Source organism: Onychomys torridus, chromosome 7, assembly GCF_903995425.1.
Source record: "Onychomys torridus chromosome 7, mOncTor1.1, whole genome shotgun sequence".
NCBI classification, from domain to species: domain Eukaryota; kingdom Metazoa; phylum Chordata; class Mammalia; order Rodentia; family Cricetidae; genus Onychomys; species Onychomys torridus.
The window spans coordinates 115,569,601-115,593,454 of record NC_050449.1 but is presented as its reverse complement, the minus strand read 5'-3'; the positions used below and the strand labels follow the sequence as shown (position 1 = coordinate 115,593,454).

Genomic DNA, 23,854 nt, shown 5'->3' with positions numbered 1-23,854 from the left:
TTACAGCCAGCACCTACAGCAGGTGAGTGGTCAGCTCGGGAGAGGCCATGGGGAATATCCACTGCATGAGCAGGCCTGACACCAACCCTCACAACCCACAGTAGCCTGGGCACCTTTTGGCGCCTGGTGCATGTGGCATCTGCTGCTTCCCCTTGCATGTTTGTGTCCTATACTGTGCTCTCACCCCTCAGCCTTCCCCATGCCAAGCTTGCTGGTCCTACTGTGGGCAAGGGGCCCCTTTCTTAGTGGTTTCATCAAATGGATAGCCTAGCTCATACCTACAGGAGCCATGATATCCTTGGTCACTGGATATCTGGTCCCTGCCCAGCAGCAGATCTCTGCCTTTGGTCTGGGGGTAAGTGGGTGACAGGCAGTCCCAATGCCCAACCTGCTCATTGTGCTCTACAATTTCTACTCTGGCCTGCAGCCCTATGGGGCTTCCAGTGTGGCCTGGGCCACAGCAAATTAAGCCATATTGGACTCTCCATTCCCTGCTCTGCCAAGGCAAAGGGTGTGTTTGTGTAGCACAGGTCACACCACACTGACCTTTTGCCCCATTCTCCTCCAGGGCATTGAACGCCTCCAGCGAAAGAAACAGCCCAGGGAGCACTCGGGCAGCTGGAAGTCCGTCCAGGAGGCTTTTGGTGGGAACTTTTCCTTGAACTGGTTCAACCCTTTCACCAGACCTTGTCAACCAGAGACACCGATTAACAAGGGCTTGGTACGGCAAGTGTCATCTCTGTCAGACACGGACAACATGGAAGCTACTGAGAGCCAATTGGAGGAGACAAAAGACAGGGACTCTGTGGAGGTGCTGGATGAATAGAGGCTGTGGAGAATAATGTACCAACAGTAGCTGCTGGCCTGTTGAGTGCTCCCCAGCTCCCTGGGTTTCCACAGGCCACTCCCTTGGTGTTACCAACTCTGTCACCCCACCCTTTCTCCATTTAGGACTAGGGGTGGATTGTGGGTAGAGGAGAATAGTGACTGGGATGTCCATGGGGAAGAAAGCCACTTCTGCTTCTTATGAGCTGTCTTGGGGAAGTTGGGGTCTTGGGGACGGATACTGACATCAGGAATGACTAGCCAGAAAGTCTAGGGATACACCAGCAATTCCTAGGGAAGGGATTCCTTGACTGGCTGGCTGTGGGAATCAGGACAGAGGAGGAGCTACTGAACCTGCCCTCAGGACTTGGGCTTGGTTGAAAGAGCACCCCACCCACCCACCTGCATGCATGCTGCCAAGAAGGAACTGAGCCTGAGTTATGACTGTTGCCCAAAATTTGTTCCCATCCTATAGATAACAGACTCTTATCTGAGACACAGTGGAGCCAGCCTTTCTGTGGCCACAAGTTTGCATTCCCAGAAGAGCAGGGAGAGGACATATATTGAGCTCCTGGAGAAAGTCTAGTAAGACATGGGGACAAGTTTAACCATAAATGGCCGCCTTTGCATTTTAGAACAGATCCCAAGATGGTGCATCAAAGAAAACTGCATGGCAGGACCTAGTGGCACATGCCTTTCTTTATTCCCAGCATTTGGGGCAGGCAGCCAGTCCTTTGTGAGTTTTAGGACAGCCTTGTCTACAGAGCTCCAGGCTACATAGTAAAATCCTGTCTTAAAAAGAACAGCATGGTGGCCAGGACATGCAGGATGCTGGATCTGGTCTGCTCACTGGAGATTGGGGTATCTGGCTATTAGTGGCAGTCTGGGCATCCTCCTGTACTCCCCAGTCTATTGCAGTGGTTGCTGAAACAGCAGCTTCTACAGTCTAGCCAGTTATTCTTGAGAAGCAAATCAGCTCCCCAGCACAGGCCTTGAATTCCCCAGTGTTGCTGGCACTGACTCTGGCAGAGGATTGTGTATTACATCCTTCTTCCTGCTCTGGGTGAAAGGACATGGGTCCTGGACCAAATGAACCTGTGGCCTTGGTGGCATGAGTCAGTATTATTTGAGGTTCTGTCTCAGGACACTGAGACAGGAAAGCTATGGAGAACCAAGCAGTGGTCTTACTCTCAGGCAGCATCCTAGGCAGTCCCTGGAGAGTAGAGATCCATCAGACTTTCTATAGTGCACCCCACAGAGTGGCAGCAGGATTCCAGCATTAACAGCTGTGGCCTCCCCACTCCACTGCAGGTGCATTTCCTCCGAGCAGAACTGCTTTAACATTGATTATTGCTAATGTGAGGAGCCCAAGTTGGCCCTACTGCTGACACTATTTGGAGGAAGTAGTCCTCTGGCTGCCCTAACCCCAAACAGACCTGAATGACCTATGTGCTGGACCATATACCAGAGACTCCCAAGAGAAAGAAAGGCTAGTGACTGAGTCTCCAAGGAGCAGCAGTTAACAGAAGGAAGGAGCTTTGGAGTCAGGATCTGTGTTGAGCTCAGGCCCTCAAGAATATCCTTGGACACTGGCGCAGAGACTCATCTTCCTTGGGACCAGCTTGACCATCAGCAGAGGTACTCCCCTAGAGAAGTTGAGGTGGACAGGCATTTTGCTCCCACAGGTTTATAAATCTTCCTCCCTCCTCAACAAACCCACTAAATTATCATGTCAGGGCCTCAGCTGCATCTCTCCCAAGTCCAGGAGGATCATGTAGGTAGTAGTCTGTCCAGCCCTGAGCCTTGTGCCTTAACAGGAGGACACGGTGGCCTTCTCTCCATGGTGACTCCTGAGATTCTGCCCAGCCCTGCAACTGATAAGAAGAGGCCCAGTGTGTCCGGGAGGGAGGTCAGTTGACACCTGCCTCTTACTTGAATAAAAGTCCTTTGATCTACCTCTGTGGCTAGAGGCATCTATTTTTAGTAGGAGATTCCAACCCAAAGCTCTGGACAGCATCCTTCCTCTCAGATCCAACAAGTGTTGTACAGACACTAACAGTGGCTTCATGGGATTACTGGTCCTTTGTGGTTCCAACATGGACGAGTCATCCCACAAGCGAGCACATATCAGACACCTCCTGCATTCCAGGTGGGTGCACATCTGGGCAGAAGGAGTCAGGGCTGTGAAGGTGAGAGGACAGGTGTGCTGGCTGGTTTTATATCAACTTGACACAAGCTAGAGTTATTTGGAAAGAGGAGCTCTCGGTTGAGGAAATGCCTCCATAAGATTGGCCTGTAAGGGCTGGAGAGATGGGGCAGCAGTTGAGAGCACTTGGTGGTTCTCCCCGTGGACCTGGGTTCAGTTCCCAGCACCCACATGGTAGCTCTCAAAGGTCTGTAACTCCAAGACCTGACACCCTCACACAGACATGCAATGCAAACAAAACACTGGTACACATAAAATATTTTTTAAAAGAGCCAGGCAGTGGTGGTGCACGCCTTTAACCTCAACACTCGGGAGGAAAAGATAGGTGGATCTCTGTGAGTTTAAGGCCAAGATTGGGCTACAGAGTGAGTTCTAGGTGCAAAGCTAAACAGAGAAACCCTGTCTCAAAAAAAAAAAAAAAAAAAAAAAAAAAAGGCAGTGGTGACACCTTTAATCCCAGCACTTGGGAGCCAGAGGCAGGTGTATCTTAGTAAGATCGAGGCCAGCCTGGTCTACATATAGAGTTCCTGGACAGCTAGGACTGTTACACAGAAAAATCCTGTCTTAAAAAACAAACAAACAAATTAGCCTGTAAACAAGTGTGTAAGGCATTTTCTTCATTGATGATTGATGTAAGAGGCTGGCCCATTGTGGATGGTGCCACCCCTGGGCTTGTGATCCTGGATGGTATAAGAAAACATAATGAGCAAACCATGAGGAGCAAGCCAATAAGCAGCACTCCTCTGTGACTTCTGCATTAGCTCCTGCCTCTAGGTTCCTTCCCTAATTTACTTCCTTCAGAGACTGACTGTTACCTGGAAGTTAGATGAAATAAACTCTTTCCTTCCCAGGTTAAACTTGGTCATAGTGTTTTATCATTAGACAAGAGTATCCTTTGAATACACAAAATACCCCTTATACAATCTGTACTCAGCCTCTCTGGAGGCTGTACATGTCCACTTAGAAATTATAGCCCTTAAGAGAGGCTGACTATCATGAAGACAGCCCAGACTATGGAGGCCAACCCCTTGGAAAGAGTCCCTGGATCCATGAAGTTCAGAGGCAATGATACTCCTCAGGTTATGTTAAGCAGCATGCTGGCATAAAAGAAAAATTAACTCAGAACCATATAGCCATCTTATAGTAACCAGAGTTTAATTCAAAGCACAGACTCTAATGAGCAGAGCAGGATAAGCTGCTTCCCTAGGTCTTATCACTGGCCAAAAACTCCTACTCAAATGGATGCAGGCTGTGGGGTCTCCTTCCTGTGGCTCACCGAGAGACAAGAGGGCCTCACACCAGCGTGGGGCCTGCTTCTAAGAGGGCAGAGCCTTGAGATGAGCACATAGTGCCAGGCCCAGGCCCAGCTCCCAGATACTTTGTTGCAGGACTGTCTAGTCATTCTCTAGGTACCCCTGTACTTGATAGAATCCATAGTCCAGATGGAAGATGCCTCTAACACTTTCAGTCCCACTGAATAGCAGCTCTGGGTTTTGTATATGGTTCTAAATCCAGATGACAGTTGCACTGTCTTCTGAGGCCATGACTCCTAAATATGTTTTGTGTTTGAGATGGCTGCATGTGATATGTGCTTCAAGCTATAGGGAGGCGCCCTGGCCCCATGGAGCTACTGCCTATGGTTACATTGACCTTTGAGCTCTTATCTGTTCCTGGGCTGGCTCTTGAATCTGCCCTCACATGAGTTAATTAAATATAATCATCTGCCGGGTGGTGGCGGTGGTGGCGGTGCACGCCTGTAATCCCAACACTTGGGAGGCAGAGGCAGGCAGATCTCTGTGAGTTCAAGGCCAGCCTGGTCTTCAGAGCGAGATCCAGGAAAGGTGCAAAGCTACACAGAGAAACCCTGTCTCGAAAAACAAACAAACTTAGGTTTCCCTGACCTGAAACCTAAGCTAAGTACAATTTAGGAAATGCTAACATGCTTAGCCAAGGCTCAGAGCCAATCAGGGCTCCTGCCTCCACCTTCATGGTATCAGCTGGGCTAGGTGATGAGAATGATCTTCTCGGCATCAACCTCCTTCACTTCTCTAGAAGTAAACTTGACAATAAATTTCTTGGATCCAGTTCTCACTGGGGTTAATTTCATTTGGAAATTGATGGACATTCCAGGTGACAGTGTCCTAGAAAATTCAAATGCACACAGACAATTATTATTACAAGGTGTGTTACATTTGTTTATGCTGTAGAACATTTGTTTAATGACACAAAGATGAATAGCATTCTTTTATGTTACATTTGTTTAACTCTGTGAAGCTGTGTTCCTGTGCCTGCCTAAAACACCTGATAATTTAATAAAGAGCTGAAAGGCCAATAGCGAGGCAGGAAAAAGGATAGGTGGGGCTGGCAGGCAGAGAGAATAAACAGAAGGAGAAATCTGGGAGAAAAGAAGAAAGAGCAAGAGAACAAGGGGAGGAGGACACTAGGGGCCAGCCATGGAGTAGGAGTGAAGGAAGAGTACAAAAGTAAGGAAGGGGACTGGAGAGACGGCTCAGAGGTTAAGAGCACTGACTGTTCCTCCAGAGGACCTAAGTTCAATTCCCAGCACCCACATGGTGGCTCACAACCATCTGTAATGAGATCTGCTATCCTCTTCTGACCTGTAGTCATACATGCTATATACAAAATAAATAAATCTTAAAAAAAAAAGTAAGGAAAGGAAAAGGCCCAGAGGCAAAAGGTAGACAGGGATAATTTAAGAATAGTTGGCAAGAAACAAGCCAAGCTAAGGCTGGGCATTTATAATTAAGAATAAGCCTCCATCTGTAATTTATTTGGAGCTGGGTGGCAGACCCCCCCAAAAGGGCAAAAATAACCAACAACAGACAGCAAAGATGCCACCAAAGAAAAATGCATTGCATGAGGAACCGGGCGTCTAGTTCCTGTACTCCAGAGTTCAGTAAAGTGGGCCTCCACCTGGAATGCAGCCACTTCGCAGCTGTAAGACAAGATGGCTGGCTGGAATGGCTACTTTCCAGCTGTGCCAGTCCTAAGCTGTCCTGGAGGTTCTCAGGGGCATGGTTCATGGTGTATCTACATGAAGGTGTTGTTGAACCGTAGGTACTCAGCGATGGCATTACCTGAGAGTGTGTTAGACTCTGAGGCCCCCCTCCCCCAGGACTGCTGAACAGAATCTGTACTTTAACAATGTTCCTGGGGAATCTGTATATCTGTGAAGGTTTAAGAAACCCTAGTTCCAGAACAAGAGTCTGCTGGGATTTACCAGGGAGATCTAGACATTTGGTAAGAAATAGATCCAAGGAACAAAGCATTTGAGTTAATAAAATCCTGTTTGGGTATGTCAGCATACCAAAATCAATAGCATCTATCTAGTTCATCAGTCAGAAAACACTGAGAAACATCCCCTGCACAAAGGCAGCAAATTCCTGTGCCTAGGAATGTGTCCCTTACAAAGAAGACGCGTGGATACATGGGAACTTATGCCAAGTCCCTGAAAGGTGAGACCTATGGCCATTTGTATGGCACAACATACTTCCAGTTTAAATCCCAAATCAAAATGATTCTAAAAGTTCTCTTTTTGAGAAACAGGGAGGAAATCTATCTGCCTTCCACATAACATGGTATACTTCCCAGTACAGCCATTTAAATGACACAAGATGACCTACAAAGACAAATGAAACAGCCTATTTGTTCAGAGTCTGAGATATATTTAAGGAATACATATATTATAGACAATGCTTCAGAATACTAGGGAAATAATAGGTTATTTGACAAAGTTGGGGCTCTGTATTATTTCACCCCAAAATTAAAACAGCAATAATTAATTATGTAAATAGAGCCATAAATTGCAGAAATGGTCCTGAGACCTTGGAACCTTGTGTTTCTATGGTAATGGTTCTGCACCTTATCGTCTATCCTAGGAATGTGCTATGACCTTGAGGGTTTTGAAACTTTTCTCAGGATTTCAAGGAGTCTTCTGTTAGAAATGTGAGAAGTCAGGCAAGAGAGAAGATGAGAGCTGAAAAGAGGCTGTAGACTTAGAGAAAGATCAAAAAGAGAACAGCAAAGAGATCAGGGAACTGACTTAGAACAGTGACATGAATGGACCGAGCACCGTGTGCATAGATTCATTTGATATCTTGGTAAGCGCCTTCCCCCAGAATCTGGGAGAAAACCCTCTGGGGCATGTACCCATGGGGCTTTCCTTAGAGAAGATTAAAAATTTATTGTGAGTTTCAATGGTGAAGGCATCTTAGGGTTTTAAACAGTCCAGGATGGGGAATAATTCCATGGGAGGGCACTTGCCCTAGGCTCAATTTCCATGACAACACCTTCAAAAAACAAACACACTGCAATGCCAGGCATGGCAGCTCACACCTTCAATCCCAGCACTGAAGAGGCACAGGCAGGTACATCTCTGAGTTCAAGGCCAGCCTGGGCAATATATCGAGTTTTAAGCTAGCTAGGGCTACAGGATGAGACTGTCTCAAAATGAATAAACAATCAAACTCCTACAAGCAAATTACGCCACAACATTCCTTACTGAGTAAGGGCTGCACTTAGGTTAATAAAGTAATGACTCCCTAGAGGGAAAAACAGGCAAAGGAAACAACTAATAAATCACAGCAGAGACAACAAGAAAATTTGAGCTGTAAATAGAAATACAAATTAAGACAAGGGGATGCTTTGGTATTTCTGTAGAACAATCAGATTGACAAGAGACAGAAAGGTCTATCACTGGTAGAATACTAGTGCAGTCTTTTCTGCAGTTTGGCACCAGTAACATATGTCTATATTTTTACTAAAACCCATACTAGAAATTTACATCTCAGAAGTATGGCACATGTGTGAGACCCACGTACAGAATCTGTATCATTAGAACAACTCTGGCAGACTCACCCTTGCTTCCAGGATTGCATCTTAGAGAGGGCCAGGCTTTCCACTGAGAACTTGATGTTAGTCAGAGGGATGGGCAGGGTGTTCTTGAAGGAGCAGTTGAATGAAAGTGGCATGTTGACCTTGCCTGTGCTAGGCATCTGTTAAGAGATGGGAGTGGAGAAAAGACAGGTATGACAAGCTGGAGATGAGGGCTTAGATGACAGGTTCTATCAAGAAAGATGGTTCTCGGTCCTGTCTCTAGCCCTAGAGTGTCAGTAGGTATGTGCCCTCCGGGAGACTTGTGGAGAGGTTTACCTCTTCAGTTCTGTCAGACTTATTTTTAAGGAACTTAAGGTATATACTCTCAAGATATGTACTCTCATGGTAGCCAGAGGTCCTAGGGTGAGCTACATCCTGCTCTCATCCCACTAGTCAGGATGCCCCTTTGCCAAAGCCCAAGGCCTGAACAGTTGTTAGAGCTCCCAAGCTATAGGATGGGCATTGGTCCCACCTCACCAATGACCCAAAATACCAAGTTGTCTCAAAGGACAGCCCAGAGAAACACATCCAAAAACAGGCTGTGTTCATCCTTCAGAATATGTTCCACCCTTCATTTGTCCAAAGCCAGAACATTTGAAACTCATATATGCCCCTGACATACCTGTCTTGGCTATGCCCTCTTCCTCAAAGCTCCACCTCCCCTGCCTTTGCACCCCAGGGCTCGCATCTTTGCCTGCGTCTTTCAGGTTTGGTCTCATTCTGTAATTCTTCTGATGTTCAGGGTTCTTGAAGCAGTCCTGCTCCTTACTCTTACCATGTGGTAGCTCCATACAATCAAAGTATACATGTATTAACTAGAAATTTTAGTTCCTGAAGTACAGTCAATTTGGTAAAAGAAAGTGTGGCCTGAGAAAGCTAGAGTGCCTACTTTCAGGATATCTGAAGCACCAACCATACATGTCTGGCCTCAGAGACAAGCATTCTCTGATGCCCACAGACATCTGTGAAGACACTTGGAGGAGAGTGAGACTCCCAAGAGGAATGTATTTTAATTTACTTTTCAATATTTTATTTGTATGAGTGTTTTGGTTACATGTATGTGTGTGCACCACATGCATACCTAGTACCCATAGAAGTCAGAAGAAGGCATCAGCTCCCCTTAAACTGGAGTTACAGGTGGCCGTAAACCATTAGGTATGCACTGGAAACTGAACCTGGTTCCTCTGTAAGAACAACAAGAACTCTTAACCTCTTGAGCCATCTCTCCAGCCCCACATTTGGGGGGGGGGAGCGGAGCATGGAGACATGGAGACAGGGTTTCTCTGTGTAGCCCCAGCTGTCCTGGAACTAGCTTTATAGACCAGGCTGGCCTCAAACACTGGTCTGCCTGCCTCTGCCTCAAGTGCTGGGATTAAAGGTGTATGCCACCACCCAGCTAGAAATTCTTTTGTTTGTTTGTTTGTTTTTGTTTTTTTTTTTCGAGACAGGGTTTCTCTGTGTAGCTTTGAGCATTTCCTGGAACTCTCTCTGTAGACCAGGCTGGCCTTGAACTCACAGAGACCCGCCTGGCTCTGCCTCCCAAGTGCTGAGATTAAAGGCGTGTGCCACCACCACCCGGTGCTAGAGATTTTTGATGATTAAGCCACAGTGAGTGCACTGAAGCTGCTTCCAAGCAGAGTGGGTCCTGTGAAACATGCAAGTTCTACTTCAGAGTGGGGACCAGGCCATGGCTAAGGATGAGTCAGTGACTCATGCATGTCCTGCTCAACCACACTGCCACAGAAATATCAAAATACAGTCTCCAAAGGGGGTCATGTCCTTAGCCTGAGAAGTCCCTATGGGAAGCACACTTGCTGAGGTGCAAATATCTATGATGAACCCTAGGATAGGCCAGGGCTCCCCAGGGAAGGGCTCTGGAATAATGGTCCTTGACAGGTCATCAGAAACATAAAGAGAGCCTCTTATGTAAGCTGTCATTGATTCCCACTTGCCTGGGAGAAAACTGAGCAGAGAGCTCAAGTTGGTCTGGCCCAGCTTAATCTCACCCCACACTATGTATGGGTGGGCCCACGGCAAGCCTTGTGTTTCAAATCCAAAGCATTTAGATACACAAGAAGCTGATGGCATGAATCGCTTCTGGTGAAAGGAGCGGAGCGTCTGAGGAGGATGGGAAGAAATTTTCATTGTGCCAACTACATCTTTATAATTTTGTACTGTGGGGCTGGAGAAATGGCTCAGAGGTTGAGCACTGGCTGTTCTCCCAGAGGTCCTGAGTTCAGTTCCTGGCAACCACATGGTGGCTCATAGCCACCTGTAATGAGATCTAAGGCCCTTTTCTGGTGGGCAGGGGTACATGCAGATAAAACACTGTATACATAATAAATCTTTAATAATAATAATAGTAATAGTAATAATATTGTACTGTGCATAGGTATTCCTCATTTTTAAAATCCAATTAGCCAAAGTAAAAAAAAGAGAAATTGCTTGACACATCACTTCTCAGAAATACCTGTATGGAAAAATGATGTGCCATTTTCCTTAGGAATGCAACCACCCAATGATCAGTCAACTAGAGGACCACAAAGGCCCTGAGCTCTGCTCCTCTCCAAGGTCAAATTCCAAATAGGAGCCCTTTCTGGCTTGCAGGCAGCTCACCTCAACAGAGAAAGCAGGGTACAGGAAACTCAGGGTGGTGTCAGTGGCCGCTTTGTCACCAGTTCCTGAGATTTCTGCAATGATGAACCCCTTGATGACCACCTCATCATCAACCATGCCCAGTTTGTAGATGTAGGAGTTGGCATCCATGCTGAGAACCACCTCTGATTCTGTGAGGGAGAAGAAAGGAGCAGTGTATTCTTGGCAAGCATAGTATTAGATCAACTCTGGGGATAGAGCTGCTTGATCTTAGAGGAGTCCTATCCTCTCTGGAGAGCCTGCATCCAGGGTCCAAATGGAGTTAATAATTAAGTGAGATCTCCAGGCCATTCTGGGTTCCCAGTGTCGCTCATACTGAGGGTACTCCCAGCCCACTGATGAGAATAGTGATTCCAAATAAAAATCTCTACTGTTCAGAGACTTTTCTTGATACTATTAGCACCCTTAATTTGTGATTGTGTGCTAGACCCCAGACTCCTGGCCCACTGATATATTTGGCCCATTTTTTCTACTGTGCCTGGATTCCTTATCACCACCAAGACGTAAGTGCTCAATAAATGCTGTGTCTATTCAAACATAAAAAGATAGAGTGTGGGAGTAATTCACAGAGAAGGGACATCAGATGGTGGGGGTCCTGGTCTCTTTGGGGCCTTGTTGCCCTTGGTTCTGGTACCTTGACCTTGGATCTGCACCGTCTTCTGGATGACTCCCAGGTTTGTCTTCTTATTGCCTGTATATGTCTGGAGGTTGAGGGAACATGAAATGCTGACATTCTGTGGGGTGTGCGTTTTCCTTTTCAAAACTAGGGTCAAAGTGACAGGATATCCCAGCTCCACAGAGTTCTGGGAGACATGTATCTGAAGAAAGCTGTTATGTGGCGAGGTGGGCTTGTTCTCATCAGGACGTTTACCAGAGGCCCTGTCCATGGCCTTCCTCTCCTCCGGAGAGCCTGCAGAGACATAGAATATTTTCTGAGGACACTTCTCTAAGGGCCATCCAAATGTCTGAGCACACCGTTGGGGTCTGAGAGAGCTTTCCCTTGTCCTGGCTAGATTTTTTTTTTTTTTTAAATAAGATTTATGTATGTATGTATGTATGTATGTATGTATTTATTATGTATACAGAGGAGGGTGCCAGATCTAATTACAGATGGTTGTGAGCCACCATGTGGGTGCTGGGAATTGAACTCAGGACCTCTGAAGGAGCAGTCAGTGCTCTTAACCTCTGAGCCATCTCTCCAGCCCTTGATTTATTCTTAATCACCTTGACACAGGCCAGAGTCTGGGAAGAGGAAACTTCAATAGAGAAAATGCCTCCATTTGCTTGGCCTAAAGACAAACCTGTGAGGCATTTTCTTAATTAATGACTGATTTAGAAAGGCCTACCCCACTGTAGGTCTAACACCCCTGGTATAACAGGCCTGGGTTGTATAAGAAAAGGTGAGTAAGACACAAGGAGCAAGCCAGCAAGCAGTGTTCCTCTGTGACTTCTGCTTCAATGTGAGCATTGAGTCTCTGCCTTGGCTTTCCTCAGTGGATTATGACACAGAATATGTAAACCAAATAAACCCTTTCCTTTCTAAGTTGCTTTTCACTATGATCTTTATCAGCAATAGAAACCAAACTAAAACAGAAATGGGTGCCAGGAGTGGAGTGTTACTGTGACAGACATGACCATGTTGTTTGGGGGAGGATTATGGGAGGACTTTGGAACTCTGGTCTGGGAAGGCTGTTGAGTGTTCAAAGCTTAGTGGGCTATTCTGTGGAAGCCTGGAAAGTAAAAATGTTGAGAGCAATGCAGGCATTGGAATCCTGGCTTAAAAAGTCTCAAGAGGATCTCAAAGAATCCCTTAAAGGATCTATCAGAGCCATCTGTATAATATATTTGAATTAAGACTCTGTGGTACCTGGTCAGCTGGAGATATCTTTGAGGCCAGCCTGGTTTACATAGGAAGTTCTAGCCTAGCCAGAGCTACAGAGTGACAATCTCTCTCTCTCTCTCTCTCTCTCTCTCTCTCTCTCTCTCTCTCTCTCTCTCTCACACACACACACACACACACACACACACACAAGTAAGTTGATTATCAAGAAACCAGTGCTACTAAAGTGAAACTTTTGTTATTTTGTCTTTTTTTTTTTTTTTCCCAGAGCTGAGGACCGAACCCAGGGCCTTCCACTGAGCTAAATCCCCAACCCCTAAAGTGAAACTTTTATGAGACAATTGGTTACTGGTCAGCCGGAGGTGAGAAATCAGATGTGATTAAGAGACCAGCATCGGGCTAGGCAGTGGTGGCACATGCCTTTAATCTCAGCACTCAGGAGGCAGAGGCAGGTGAATATCTGTGAGTTTGAGGCCAGCCTGGTCTATAGAGAGAGTTCCAGGAAAGTTGCAAAGCTACACAGAGAAACCCTGTCTCCAAAAAAAAAAAAAAAAAAAAGTAAAGGAAAGAAAAAGAAAAAAAGACAAGCATCATTGAGGTGGAATCTTCTGGGGGGCATTTCCTCATTGTCAGCACACAGAAACTGTGGCTTTGAGAGTGCCAAGGCTGCATCTCATGCTAGCAGCTGCTGACCTTGGTAATGTAAGAGTTTTGCAGGTGGTACTAGTTTTGAAAGCATAAAGATGTCATGGATATCAACTGAAGTGTGGCACTGTAAGAAGCTAGGAGAGGTCATTGCGGAAGGTACAGTCATGGAGACGCCAGCATATTGGAAATGCAAAGACCATGGGATGGCCACCAAGTGCAGTGGCAGGTGTGGCATGGAGCCAACTTGAGCTTAGGAGATGAGCTATGTGTGCTGCTGATGGCAGAACCAGAGAAGCAGAGCTGGATAGGCCCTTTGGAATACAGAGGACTGTGTAGGTCTCAGATGTAAAGCACTGAATGTTTTATACTGAACATTTAATTTGGGGTTTGATTTGATTTGATTGTGACTATGCCCTGGGTCTTCCTTCTTGGAATAAGAAATATGTAACCTTTTATTTTATTTTATTTTTTATTTTACAGGAGCCCACAGTTAAGAGACTTTGGATATCTTAAAGAGACTGAATTTTTAAAGACTGTGGGACTTTTAAAAGTTGAAATGTTCTTTTTATATTGTGATATTGATATTAATATAAGATCTTGGGGGATAAGCAAGACAGGAAAGGGTGTTGTTTAATAGTGTTGTATTTGTGTGTCAAGTTGACAAGGAGTCAGTTGTACAGGTTAGATATTCTTGTAAACTTGACACAAAGCAGGCTCATCTGGGAAGAGAGAACTTCAACTGAGAAAATGCCTCAATTTGATCAGTCCATAGACAAGTCTGTAAGGCAGATGATCGATGTGGGAGGGCCTATTCCATTATGGATCTGCCACCCGTAGACAGGTGGGTCTGGGTTATATAAGAAAGCAGGTTGAGCAAGACATGAGGAACAAGCCAGTCAGCAGTGTTCCTCCGTGGCTTCTGACTTGGTTCCTGCCTTGAGTTCCTGCCTTGGCTTCCTTCAGTGCACTTGACCTGGGATACATAAGCCAAATAAACCCTTTCCTTTCCAAGTTGCTTTTCATCATGGTCTTTATCACAGCAACAGAAACCTAACTAAGACACCCACTGACTAGGACTATGGAGGCCCCCAGGAGCCAAGGATTCACACTGAGAATTACCCAAGGCCCCATGCTGGGAACTTGTCATAAGTGGGAATGATAGCAGGAAGGCCAGAACACCCTTGCTCCTCCTTAAAAGCTGTGAGAACACTAGCAAAGAGTAACTCTACCTTCAACCTGCCCAGGACTCTTGACATCAACCTAAGAGTCATTTAATCACAATAGCACACTGAGCCAGGTGTGGTGACTCATACCTGTAATCCCAGCACTTGGAAACCTGAGACAGGAAGGATTGCCATGACTTCAAGGCCAGCCAGGACTACAGAGTGAGTTACAGACCATCTACAAAATGTGACCTTATCTCAAAATACAGAAAGAGAGGCAGGAGGAACTCAGAAGGCATGAGGTAGTCCCATTGTCCCTCCCTCCTCCTAGACACTCAGTACTGACAGTACTAGTCACGGTAAAGTCAGAAGCCTGCTTGTCTGGTGGGTTTGGAGCACACCACAACCTCACCACAGAGCCTTATTATCCCTGGAAATGTCCATTCATAGAGCTCACCTTCACTTGACCAGACTCAGCTTACAACAAATAGCCGCTTTCCTGGTGTATTTGAAAAACAATTTTTAAAACCTGAAGAGAAAGGCAGGGAAGAACAAAGACAGCAAGCTGTGAGCTCTCATCATGAGGCTCTGCACAACTGAGGTGAAAGAGTGTCCTCCAACTGGTGCAGCCCCTGAGCCAAGGCAAGCTTACTCCCTTATCCCCAACAGTCCCCAGCCGCCCATGGGGCAAAGGGGAGAAGAATTCAGAGGCTACCCCACAATGAGTACAGACTGCAGAGAGGTGCTTCAGGGAGTCAAGAGGTTTCCACACAAGGAAAACCAACCCCTGCAGAAGCCTGATTAGGAACTTATTAGAGAAAAAAGTTTTAAGTTTTTCATCTATTTTAAATATAATCAGCGGGGCTGGTGAGATGGCTCAGCCAGTAAAGGCCCTTACTCCAAGTTTGGTGACCTGAATTCAATCTGCAGGACCCACATGGTGGAAGGAGAGAGCTGACTCCCACAAGTTGTCCTCTGACCTCCACATGCACACTGTGGTGTGCTCACTCACACATATGCACACACACACATACACAAACTTAAATAAGTGCAAAACCATTGTAAGTATATTCAAAGAACGGAAAGGACAGAGAAAACAGTAGCTCACCAGAGACTATCAACAAAGAACTTGCAATAGTTTAAAGTCAACAACAGCTTAGAGGCTGCACACGAAACCATCAGAAGATTTGAGGTTCAGTTAGTCTTCAAGGCAGAAGGAAACAGCAACAGTACACGGAGCCCTCTCTCCCTCCCGAGGCAGGCCTAAGTCTAAGTATGTTTTCTTTTTTCGTTTTCTGAGACAGGTTTCTCTGTGTAGCTTTGGTGCCTGTCCTGAATCTCACTCTGTAGACCAGGCTGGCCTCGAACTCACAGAAATCCATCCGCCTTCCTCTGCCTCCCGAGTGCTGGGAATAAAGGCGTGTGCCACCACCACCCGGCTTTCTTTCTTTCTTAAATCTCCTACCAGGATAGTGAGATGGCCCAGAGGGTGAGGACCTGCCCCTGCTGTTTTTCTTCTTTCCTATTCCTGCCCTTCACGCAACTGCTGTCCTAATCAGCAGCTGCAACTCCAAAACTTCCAATAGCAGTTCTGCCACAAGGGCTGCAGCTGGCTCTCTCAAGGCAACTAAGGAAAACTTCATTTAGGCTGGAGAGATGGCGCAGAGGTTAAGAGCACTGGCTGTCTTTCCAGAGGTCCTGAGTTCAATTCCTGGCAATCACATGGTGGCTCATGACCATCTATAATGAGATCTGGTGCCCTCTTCTGGCTTCTTACCCTTCTATAGAACACAGGATTCAAAGGTTGAAGTGAAATTCTACTCTCAGAGAGGATGAATAGCAAAGAGCTAACCTTCTCTCCTTGCTTGTGACACCCAAAAAGCAGCCCATCCTTCTGCTCTGCCCCCACTTAAGAACCCCCACTACACACGGTTCCTCTCTACCACTTCCTGTCAACTCGTTGCTGACACAGCCTCTTGATCACACATTAATCTAATCAAACAAATGTAACATGTCTTTGTATTGTTAACAAAAGCGGTAACACACCTTAAAATAATATTCCACAACGGCCAGCCTGACAAGCTGTTTACAGAGAACAGAGACTGCCCTGAATCCCACCCACACTTGCTTGCTCACAGCTCACAGGTTCAGACTGCTCCCTCCTCTTACACTACAGTAAGCAGCCCCTGCCTTCTTCACACTGACCACCCTTCTCTTTTTTTCTTTTTCTTCTTCCTCTCTCTCTCTCTATTTCTCTCTCCACTCTCGGATCTGGCCTCCTGCTTCAAATTCACTATGCTGTGAATGATGACCTTAAATTTCTGATACTACTGCCTTTACCTCTTCATTGCTGGGACTATCACATGTGTTATCATGCCTTGTTTTATAGTGCTGGGGACTGAATACAGGACTTCTATTAAATTAAACAAGCACACTACTATCTGAGGCACATCTCCAGCCAGCAAAGAATCAGGGGCTGGAGAAAAGGGGAAGCCTAGAAACAGGGTTGTCACAGATGTGGATGAGTGTCTTGCTGCCGCTGTCCACAAGCTCCCCACCACCACAACCATCTTGGACAGGCAGAGAGGACATGTGTGAGCAGAGCAAGGCCAGATAGAGGAGTAACTGCTGTCTTGGGATGAAGGCAACAGCAGGGCAACCCCTGAAGCCATCTTTTCTGATTGCCTCCCTCATGGACAGTCTGCTGTGCTCTAGGGAATGAATCGCCACATCTGGAGCCTCTTCCTTGAGACCACCTATACCCACTGTTGGTGGCTGAGGAAAAGAAATTTCACGTACAGGCTGTAATTCTCCAGGCAGCCTGGCTTGGTGAAATCTAGGTAGATCTACTGCACAGTGGGGCAGACCCAGACACAGTAGACAGAGAACCTCCCATGTCAAAGTCTGACCTGAGCCTGGGGTGTAGTTCTGACAGAGTGCTTGCCTAATGTGCATAATACCCTAGTTTCCAGCTCCAGTACTTTAAAAAACATAACCCTACCAGGTATTGTGGCCAACACCTTTGATCTCAGCACTAAGGAGCCAGAGGCAGGCAGTTCTCTGTGAGTTCAAGGCCACCCTACTTCACATAGTAAGTTCCAGACTAGCCAGAACTACATAGTGACACAGTGAGACCGTCTCAAAAAAAAAAAAAAAAATCCTGACTCAGCCACTTTTAAACTGGATGAATCTAAGTCAATAAGAACATCTCTGGACCTCTCTGAACTCTGTCTGCTTCCTAAAGTGTCTATAGCATTGCAGGACTCACAAGGTCTCAGGAACAGAGGATGCCATATATTTGGAGCCTGGTGTACGTTGCATGCCCAGGCAATCTGCAATCAACTTTCACTTTAAATAGGGTATCACAGTGTAGTCAGCTGGCTTCAAACTTAAAGCGGTTCCCTTATCATAACCTCCCCATACCTGGCGACCTCATCTTGCCCTTGAGTGGACACACTGTGTGTCATGTCCAGCCTCATCTCACATTGCTTGGGATGCTGTCACATTCTTGCCAAAGAGTATGTGGCTGGGTTATTGTGCTGGGACCCTGGTCTTGGGCCAGCCTGTAGGGGCAGAAGCCCTGCACAGCTACCTGCTGGGAACTTGTACTGGAAGGTGATATCTTCACGTCTGTTCTCGCCCACCATCTTGGTGCTGATGTGCTTGCCAATACTCGCAGTTTACACTGGAGGAGGACCTTCCCCTGGTTCTACTTCACCAGCCAGATCAACTTGTCACCATTGACCTCCGTGAAGACAAACTTGGTGTCATACTGAGTTTGGACTTCTCCCTGACGGATGGCACTCAGTGAAGAAGGTCCAGTGCGGAAGCTTCCTGAGGGGAAGTAAGAGAGGATGGCTGCTGGGGTCTCTGCCCACCCTGCTTCCTGTCCCTTAAATCCATCACAGTAACAATAAGAAATCCCACCCAAAGAAGGAGGAGGCAGGTTCTTCCCCAGCAGCCTGAACTGCTATCTACCATTAAGGACACATCCCAGCTTAGAATTTAAATATTCAGGAAATCTCAGGCCCAGAGGTAAGGAACCATGCCCCTATTTCCACTCATCCCAACACACTGCCTAATCCCTGTATGGCCTATACTTTCATTTTCTGGATATTGGGTATGAAGGTAGTACTGACCTCATAAGGTCATCAAACATCAAAAATCAAACAAAGTAGTATACAATGGTACTTAGCACTGTAATTATCTGGGAACCATCACCAGCTGTCATTATTGATCTGAACCAATAATGTTGCCGTCTAGGTCTGACATAGGAACAGAGAGGTCTCCTTGACTGTCATTAACAACTTAGTAAGCATTAGTCTTTCAGTTCTTCATTGTACAGATTTTTCACACTCTTGTACTCTCAACACTGGACTTGCCATTTCCTTTGTTTAACCTTCAACACACACAACTCCTCTCCTAGCCTCTCAAAAGCAGCCAGCCCTGCAATTCAGTGTAGTAGAGCTAAGACTCAGAACAAAGCTAACTTAACACTTCAGTTTCTAACATGGCAGAGGGCATCCCACTCTCTGCCCTCGCCTTATCTGCAAAGTGAATGGGCACAAGGCTTCTTCTACCTCCCAGGTAGATAGTGATTGTTGGCTGTGTTCAGCCCAGTTACAAGGCTACTGTCCCCACCTTGGCAGATACTACTGGGACCCCAGAGAAAGGACCCCTCCTTACTGAGCATCTTTCAGCACAAGGAGGTGTGGCCAGCTCTCTTCTGGGATGGGGGGGGGGGGTGGGGGGAAGTAAGGAATAGCTGATCTTTGGAAATCCCTGGCTGGTTCCATTGGGAACTGTGATGCTGTGATTCTGCCTTAGGGGGGCTTTGGGACACACTGATTGGAATAATATAGGCACCAAAATATTTTAAATTGTAATTTGAATGTCTTTGGAGACTGTGCCTCCTGCATCTGGGTACCCCTCCTCAATCCACACTGTTCCCTCTCTGTCCAGGTGATGACCTTGATCCTGGAAGGGCTAAAGAAGTCCACTGCACTGGGTGGTGGTGGCACATGCCTTTAATCCCAGCACTCGGGAGGCAGAGCCAGGAGGATCTCTGTGAGTTCAAGGCCAGCCTGGGCTACCAAGTGAGTTCCAGGAAAGGCTCAAAGCTACACAGAGAAACCTTGTCTCAAAAAACAAAACAAAACAAAACGAAAAGTCCACTGCAAGGATGCCTGTGTCCTGTGGAGGTCAAGGTCCCATAAGGATGCAAGAGTGGAGGACTAAGGTTCTCAGGAACCTACGGCAGCCTGATTGGAGTTCTTTTACAAACGTGGGTTCACAAAAAGGTTGAATAGTTGATCTCATCTCAAACGTTTCCATTTACTGGGCAAATTATTCTGTTTGTTTGAGTTTATTTTTGTGGGTTTTTTGTTTTGTTTCATTTTGTTTTGTTTTGTTTTGTTTTTTAGACAAATTCACTAGTTAGCTGAAGATGACTTTGAACTCCCAATTCTTTTCCTTCTCTTGAGTGATGGGATTAAAGACAAGTGTCATCACAACCAGGTAACTTGTTTTCCAACTCTCAGACTAACTTGGCTACTTGGCTGAGCCTGGTGGCACAAACCTGTAATCCTAGCATGGAGGATATGGTGCTGGATGGACTGAAGTGCCAGGCCAGTCTGGGTTGCACAGCAAGACTATGTCTGGAAAATCTTTTTTAAAAAAAACTGTTTTTGGAGGACTGGAGAGATGGCTTGGAGGTTAAGAGCACTGGCTGCTCTTACAGAGGTCCTGAGTTCAATTCCCAGCAAGCACATGGTGGCTCACAACCATCTATAACGTGATCTGGTGCCCTCTTCTGGCATGCAGACAAAACACTGTGTACATAACAAAGAAATAAATCCATAAATAAATAAAAATAAATAAATCATTTAAAAAAAACCTGTTTCTGAGGGCTGGAGGGATGGTTCAGCTGTTAAGAGCACTGGCTGCTCTTCCAGAGGTCCTGAGTTCAATTCCCAGCAACCACATGGTGGCTTAAAACCATCTATAATGGATCTGGCATGCAGGCATACATACAGACAGAGCATTCATACATTTAAAAAAATACATAAATAAATAAAAAATTTTAAAAACCTGTTTTTAAAATTATAATATAATTACAACATTCCTCTTTTTCATTTCTTCCCACAAACCCTCCTATATTCCCTTCCTTGCCCTTTCTCAAAATCATGTCCTCTTTTTTTTCATTGTTTGAAAAATCTTAATAAATAATATAAATTAATGAAGATAACTTGATTCTGATGGAGGAAAAACTTGAAAGAAGTTGATACTATGAAGGATTTACTAGTAAACTTGCTTAAGAAATATTAAGTTACACAAAGTAAAATTTAGCTAAAGCTAAAAAGTTTAGTGCTGTATGTACTATGACTGGAAGGCAAGTAGTGTGCCGACCAGGCTGATTAGAAATGATAGGAACAAAAATTCTGTACCAAAATTGAAGTTTAGGGTTACTGAGAAAGTTTCTACTAATGTTTGCTCACCAAGATTATCTCAGATTAGGCTCATTTCTAATAACAAAAGGAGACAATCCCTACTTAAAACTGGCCAGGAGGCCCATCCCCATATAAAGGAACAGATCTCTAATATGGACAGCTCCAGGTGGCAGTGCAGGGTCACAGCCATCGTTAAGTCTTGGTCTGCCACTAAGTCTCCTGTGCTCTTATCAGGAAGAGCATAATTTTACCAGGTGGGCAAGATAAACTTGGATAACAACTATTCATAAAGAGCAGCACTTGTGTACATAAGAAATAATTCTGGCAATGTCTTTGCTGTGTAAATCTGCCATTTGCCCAAGTAGCCAGACTTGAGGTCTCGTGTCTGTTTCAGTTCTTCAGAGGGTAACCGGGGCTGGGATGGGAAAGAGATTTAAGGATGACAGTATAAATGAAATGTGTAAGCCTAAGGCCTACATAAGCTGGAAAGTTTTTGTGTCTGAGGCTGGTTCCCTGTTGTGCATTAGCTAGAAACAGTCACACACTCTTAAAGAGCTCTTTCCTTTACTAATCTTTTAAGTGTGCGGGGAAGTGTCTCACTGGTAAGGAATATTAACTCTATAACAATTCCATAGATTTCCCAGGTAACCTCAGACCAGATTTCACCTGCCCAGAAACTCCCCAAGCTCCTTCCCACCCAGGACCAGATAATAGGTAAACAACAGCAAGGTGGGACACTCCCACTCCATGCAACTTGGGCTTTGTGGATCAACTGCTCAGGGACCTATGGCTGAAAGCCCTATTCACTTCACCTCCCTGAGCCTAGATTTGCAAGATGTAGAGAACAAAACTTGCTTTGAAGGATTAGCTGTGGGCTAGTGAAACAGCCACATAGCCTATGGCACTTGCTGAGCCTGGCAGCCTTAATTCAGTCCCCGCACCCATGTGACAGAAGGAAGAGAACTGACTCACAAGCTGTCCTCTGGCTTCCACATGCGCACATGATTCATGTGTGTACACACAAACAAGTAAATAAATAAACACAATTTTAAAACTTTTGAAAAGGTGAGTTGTAAGCTTACATCCAATAAGCACCTGCACTTACTGTTATAGCATGTGACTGTCACTGTGTCCTCTTCATAAGGCCTTGCTTAATGTGAGTGTCACCGTCCAAGACCCACAGACTAGTCAGAATAGCTGCCCAGACATACCCTTCATGCCCAGCTCCTCCTGTGCCCCACACAAACTCACCCTCACTGATTTCCTGGGGCGTAGCATCCAGGACCTGCCAGCCATCGTTGCCCTGGGGTAGATCCCGCCTTCTCATCCAGGCATCTGTCCACACGTGGAAATTCCTGTGGCAGTGGAAACAGCCCCACCAGAGTCAGCCATGCAGTTAGAGAACCTGTCATTACAGCCCTCTAAGGTTCTGAAGTGGAGGACCTTTATCAACAAAGGCAAGGACAGCGGGAAGTGCTGTGTAGAAAGCAGAGCTTAGAGCAGATGGGCAGTGGAGGAGAAGCTCCTGAGACTCATAGATCCCAGAAGACACTTAACGTTCAGCCTCTGCTGAATGAGTGAATAAATGAAATGAGCAAATGACTCTAAACCTTTTTTCCACTCATGATTTTATTGATGAATAATTTTGTAGCTGGACAATATTCTATATTCTTGCCTTTTTTTTTTTTTTTTTTTTTTTTGAGACACAGTTCCTCTGCGTAGCCCTGGCTGTCCTGGAATGCACTCTGTAGACCAGGCTGGCCTTGACCTCAGAGATCTACCTCCCTCTGCCTCCCCAGTGCTGAGATTAAAGGTATGCACCACTGTAGTGGGTAGCCATCCCAGCCTTGGCCTGGAAGTTCCAACCCCCATTGAGGCTTCAGTAATGGTCACGCCCACAAGGCAGGGCTGAGGGAAAAGCTGAAGACTGAGGATCTAGAGGAGAGGTTCTCTTGGTTCTGGATGCTGGAAGAAGACCGAGCAGAGTTCTTCAGAGAACACCGCCGGACTGTGCCATACCTTTCCCAGACCCTGAAACCTATCCCTTCATTTGTAAGTTACCCTACAAAATAAACTTCCCTTTTAACTACGTGGAGTGGCCTTAATAATTTCACCAATACACCACCACTGCCAGGCTTATTTTTGCTATTTTTAAGACAGTTACATCAGATGGATTAACAGAGCTTGGTGTCTCCAACGTATAGTGCCAAAGTGAAAGACTTGTCACATCCAGCTTTGGAGCCATGTCCCCACCCAAACCTCCAGACACTCTCCCTCCCTTAAAATCTCTGAACCTTCAGCCTGTAAAGTGCTGTGCAGTGGGTCAGAGAGCAAAGGAAACAGTACCTCTTGTTGACTGGGGTGCCAGTTATATCAGAGGGTGGCACACAGCAGCCTGTCTCAGTCTCCAGGGCAGTTCTTGGCCTTTTCTTCCATGGGGGCTACAGCCCAGGGATCTTTATGCTTAACAAGCCTTCCCAGGAGTTCTGGGTAACACAATGAGGTTGGTTATGCAAAGTGGGTTTCTGGAGTTGACACTGCTCACAACTTGAACCAGTCTACAGAGGAGGCTGCAAAGCCCACAGGAGAAGAGAACTGGAACCCCAGCCAGCCAGGAGGGAGCCTACCAGACAGAGTCTTTGGTCAGATGTGCAATTGTCTTGCCCGATTCATCCAGGTAGATGTCTACTGTGAGATTCTTTTCTGTATCATGGGCTGACTCAAAGTTAGTCACGCTGCGAGCTGGGATGCCCACTGCTCTCAGTGCTGAAATGACCCCAGACAGGATGGTTAGCTTCTGTGGGGCTGAGTGGCCCCTGCCCCAGCTTCAGCTTACCTGTGGTCAGGATTCCAGAGAAAACCCAGCACTGGCCGAAGCACACAGGCACCTTGGTGAAGAAGTACTGCTGCAGGATGGGCACACTGCTGGCCCACACGTACGGGGTAGTACCACTGCTGTAGTCTCCTGACCAGTTCCCCACTAGCACGCCATTGTCTGCAGCACTCATCTGACACAGGACAGTGCAGGGTTAGCATTCATGCTCTCCCCAGACCCCAGAGTTTGTTCAGAACAGGCAGAGCACCCAGAAGGAACAAGGGACAAGTTTAAGGCTAGCCTTGACTACACAGGGAGACTCAGTCTCTCTTTGCTGTACTCCCCCAGAGAAACCAT

The 23,854-nt window shown here is 46.2% G+C and overlaps 2 protein-coding genes across 3 annotated transcripts in view; one reads left to right on the top strand and one right to left on the bottom strand.

Annotated features, from left to right (window-relative positions):
• Positions 1-1,551, top strand: part of Zdhhc3 (zinc finger DHHC-type palmitoyltransferase 3) — a 49,993-nt gene extending 48,442 nt beyond the window's left edge. For both annotated transcript variants that reach the window (XM_036191991.1, XM_036191992.1), the window contains exon 7: positions 569-1,551. In XM_036191991.1, coding sequence (XP_036047884.1) covers positions 569-826 — 258 coding nt within the window. In that variant the 3' untranslated portion in view covers positions 827-1,551. The remainder of the gene's footprint in view (positions 1-568) is intronic.
• A 3,475-nt stretch (positions 1,552-5,026) lies between these two features.
• The window catches only part of Tgm4 (transglutaminase 4), a 36,900-nt gene continuing 18,072 nt past the window's right edge, over positions 5,027-23,854 (bottom strand). Inside the window, 9 exon segments of the mRNA XM_036193672.1 lie at positions 5,027-5,172; positions 7,910-8,046; positions 10,544-10,713; positions 11,217-11,492; positions 17,826-17,921; positions 17,924-18,067; positions 21,934-22,037; positions 23,310-23,448; positions 23,519-23,690. Of these exon segments, the coding sequence (XP_036049565.1) occupies positions 5,034-5,172; positions 7,910-8,046; positions 10,544-10,713; positions 11,217-11,492; positions 17,826-17,921; positions 17,924-18,067; positions 21,934-22,037; positions 23,310-23,448; positions 23,519-23,690 (1,377 nt within the window). The 3' untranslated portion in view covers positions 5,027-5,033.